Source organism: Conger conger, chromosome 13 (assembly GCF_963514075.1).
Source record: "Conger conger chromosome 13, fConCon1.1, whole genome shotgun sequence".
NCBI classification, from domain to species: domain Eukaryota; kingdom Metazoa; phylum Chordata; class Actinopteri; order Anguilliformes; family Congridae; genus Conger; species Conger conger.
This window is the reverse complement of record NC_083772.1, coordinates 344,282-348,333: the sequence shown is the minus strand read 5'-3', so window position 1 is coordinate 348,333 and position 4,052 is coordinate 344,282. Positions and strand designations below refer to the sequence as shown.

Genomic DNA, 4,052 nt, shown 5'->3' with positions numbered 1-4,052 from the left:
TACCAGTTGATGCTTTATTAATATACAACTCATTTACTTTTATAATATAACTCATATACTTTACACATTATGCAATACACTCACCAAGTGTCATCTTAAGAAAAACACAAGACCAGAAATATCCAACACTGATTTGGCTTTGTGCGTTCAGGTTTATAGCCGGTGCGGCTCTGTTCATATACTGAGTTAAAGGTACGGCTGTAAGTATTAAACATTTACTATACCACAAATTCAGAAACCACAACAAATAAACTCCCCAGAACGCCAGATTACACTCAAATGGTAGGCTGAATTCAGCTATATGAAGAGCTAAAGTATTTTGACTAGACTCTGTTGCATTCCTTTTTTCCACATTTGTTTTTTTGGGGTTTTTTTCATTTTTGTTTGTCAAATGATATACATCACCAGTCCCGCCCCCCCTACATTCCGCCAATGTTTTTTCCGTAAAGGTCCCTCTCCTGGTTTTCACTGGACTCAGGGTTGAGATACTCCAACATTTTTAGCAGCGTTTCATCATCCAAGCTCTGCGTCTGTGGCGAGTTCCCCATCCCGTCCGGGGCAGGGTGTGGTTTGGGCAGGGAGCCTTTTTCACTGGCGAGCTGGTCAAAGTAATCCAGCACTGCCTGCTCCACGGTCCCCAGGGCCTCGTCCTGGGGCGCTGGCTGGGAGACATGCTTCAGGTCAGCTTTCTTCATCACTTTGGGGTACTGAGCCAGCATCTTTGCTGCAAGGTACGTGACTATCTTATCCTCATCAACCGTGTCATCATAGACGCCTTCTCTTTTATCAGAAACGCCATACCCTCGTCTCCCACTCGGGGCGTAATACCGTGTTTGTGTGTTTTTGGGTTTCCATTGCTGCTCGAGTGGTTTCGGTCTCTGACGACCCCTAGTTTCCATCCCAAGCAGATTCAGGATCTTGAGTTTGTTTGCGAGTCCCACAGGCCCCGCCCCAGGCCCCCTCCAGATGTAGTGTTTGGTGACGGGTCCCCTGTCTTTGTTGTACGTCGAGATTTGCATCAGCTTCCCCTCCACTCGCTCCAGGTCGTCCGCTTCCTCCTGCGGCACCAGAACCTTCTTCAGCTTCTTCAGCTCCCTGTTCCTCAGTGCCTGGATGAGGTCCTCTGGAGGACCCCGGAGGTTCTGGGAGATCTGGATCAGCTGGTACAGGGCCTGGGGGTCCAGGGCGTAGGAGGGCCGGGCTGAGCGCCTCTCCTCCTCTGCCCCTCTCTTCTGCTCCGACTCCTCCGTCCTCTCCAGGATCTTCAGCAGGTAGTAATCCACCATTTTGGTGAAGTCTTCTGGGTCGTCCTTCCCCCTGAACTTGGGTGGCTGACTGGATCGCTTCACATAATTTTCCTCCTCATCATCATCATCATCATCATCCTCATCATCCTCATCCTCAGCTTCATCGCTGTTGTCCAAACCCCTGTCGAATTCCTCTCGGCTGTCTTTGATCTCCTCCTCTGTCTCCACCTTCTCCTCCACGGGAGTCCAGCCCCCTCCCCCCACCACGTCCTCATATGCCAGGTCACTGAGGGGGTAAAGGTCGTCGTCCTCCCCACGGCTCTGGCGCTTGTAGTCCTTGGTGTTGGACAGTTTCCCCAGGTCCTGGAAGACGGACTGCAGGGTGGCCAGGCTTTGGGGGGTGTACTGTGGTTCTGCGTTCTCATTGGTGCGCTTGTAGGGGCTATCCCGCGAGTCCTCGTCCGAGTCCTCGAACATCAGCGGGTGGTGCTTGTGCGGCTTGCTGTGCTTGGGAACGGGATATCGGCCATAATCCCCTGCTTCGAAGGTTGCGTCCCTGTTTTTGGGGGCCGCGGCAGCGGCGGGTTTGGGGTCCTCCCTCTGCAGTGATGTCAGCAGAGTTTTGAGCAGCTGCGGGGATGCCCGCCCCCCCCCACCCTGCTCCCCCGCCTGTAGCCCCCACCTCGAGCGAAGCTCCTCCTCTTCCTCATCGTAGTCGGGCACGTTGCCGCGCTGCTGCAAACCCTCGATGTACTGCAGTGCCTTCGCTATCTCAGCGCCAGGCACGGCCGGGTTCTGTAGGCCCACCGCCCAAACCACACAGCCACGCAGCACACAGCCGAGCAGGACCAGCCACGCAGCAAAACAGGGCTTCAGAAGGGACCACATCCTGCAGAGACAACACACCGCCATCTTACCATCACACCGCCATCTTACCAACACACCGCCATCTTACCATCACACCGCCATCTTACCAACACACCGCCATCTTACCAACACACCGCCATCTTACCATCACACCGCCATCTTACCAACACACCGCCATCTTACCATCACACCGCCATCTTACCAACACACCGCCATCTTACCATCACACCGCCATCTTACCAACACACCGCCATCTTACCAACACACCGCCATCTTACCATCACACCGCCATCTTACCAACCATCTATGTCACATACAAACCGCCATCTTACCAACCATCTATGTCACATACAAACCGCCATCTTACCAACCATCTATGTCACATACAAACCGCCATCTTACCAACCATCTACGTCACATACAGACCGACATCTTACCATCTTACCAACCATCTATGTCACATACAGACCGACATCTTACCATCTTACCAACCATCTATGTCACATACAGACCGACATCTTACCATCTTACCAACCATCTATGTCACATACAAACCGCCATTTTATCAAACAAAAGTTTGAAGTATGAATAGCTGAAGTATGAAATATGAATAACTGTTTTTATGTTTCTCCTGCAAACAGTAGATTAGGGGTTCCTAATCTTTTCTGCAGTTTGCTGATGTGGGTGCAGTATCTTGTTTTAGCCCAGCACGAAAACACCCTCTCCCTCCCTCCCGGATAAGACTGGACACCATTGTACTGCTTGTATATATGAACTGGGTATTGCTACTCCTTTAAATATAAATAGTTAAATTTAGCCTTTACACCCAAGTGACAAGCACCTATGTCCATATTTGTTTAATTTTCTATTGGGTTTTCCGCGGTAATTCTTGTATTTTCCCCACATCTCGGAAGAGCTCATACATAAAAATAACATAAATCATTAACACAAGATAAAACCGCATTTAGAGCCGTTGGAATATGGAAATGTCGTCGTTAAACCTAAAATGCCGTTAGTTTTTCAATTGCGGGTCCATGGAATGAGTCATTCTTGGTTGTCAAGGTAACCCTGCGCTCGTCGCTGTCGTTGCCGCGCTGGCGCTCGCGACGTACATCGCACTATTTTTTTACTGGGAGAGAAAACCGGAGAAAATCTCAAACTCTACAACATGCCAGCCATGCGCGTGTTTACGCCGAATAAGAGGACATGGCGGTAACTACGATCATTTTAAAATATATATAATACAGGAAATCTGATGTTAGCCGATATTTGTTTTAAGTCGTCGGCTGATGACACTATGTCGGCTTATTCAATTAAAACGGCAAAACATATTTTGGCTATTTCAATTTCTATATGCCAGAGAGTGAGTGAGAGAGAGCAAGAGAGGCAGGAGAAAAGGAGGGAAAGCAGGTGCATGCATCAGGTTGGCAGAGAAATGGGCAAAAACCGAACAGGCAGATGGCTATATTTATTCAACAAATATATCCACCATTTTTCCTGGAGAAAGTATAAAGAGATTGTTCGCCGCTGAGAAATCTTACCTCTGTAGGCTAACTAGTTGAGATCAGAATCGTGGGTGTATGGCATCTCCCTTATAGTGAAGCAGCGAACACGTAGCCTACTCTCCTCAGCATCCGGTCACATCCCAGCGGTTATATGAAGCGCCACCTGACTCGTGCGTCACTTAAACGTACGTGTGTGTGTGTGTGTGTGTGTGTACGCGCAGTTTGCAAATGCATACATATATGTAGTTTTACTTGATTAAAGTGATTGTGTTTTTTAAGCGTCGTTCAATTAACTGAAAAAAATCAAACTTAGTGTTTTTTGGTGTACTGCGTCTGCTTTCCTTAAAATGGCTTTCAGAAGGGACAGGCAACAAATCGAGTGAAATTTCATGTAAACTTATTTTAATTTGGTCTTTATTATTAATTATAGCGT

The 4,052-nt window shown here is 48.4% G+C and overlaps 1 protein-coding gene across 1 annotated transcript; it reads right to left on the bottom strand.

Annotated features, from left to right (window-relative positions):
• On the bottom strand, positions 1–3,787 carry scg2a (secretogranin II a). Its single transcript, XM_061217940.1, has 2 exons — positions 3,656–3,787; positions 1–2,136 (listed from the first exon to the last, which is right to left on the bottom strand). The coding sequence occupies exon 2, from the start codon at positions 2,133–2,135 to the stop codon at positions 420–422; it is 1,716 nt and encodes a 571-aa protein (XP_061073924.1). The 5' UTR covers position 2,136; positions 3,656–3,787; the 3' UTR covers positions 1–419.
• Between the last annotated feature and the right edge of the window lie 265 nt (positions 3,788–4,052).

Coding starts and splice junctions, on each gene's coding strand:
- scg2a (XM_061217940.1), bottom strand. CDS start 2,135: ATGTGGTCCCTTCTGAAGCCCTGTTTTGCTGCGTGGCTGGTCCTGCTC.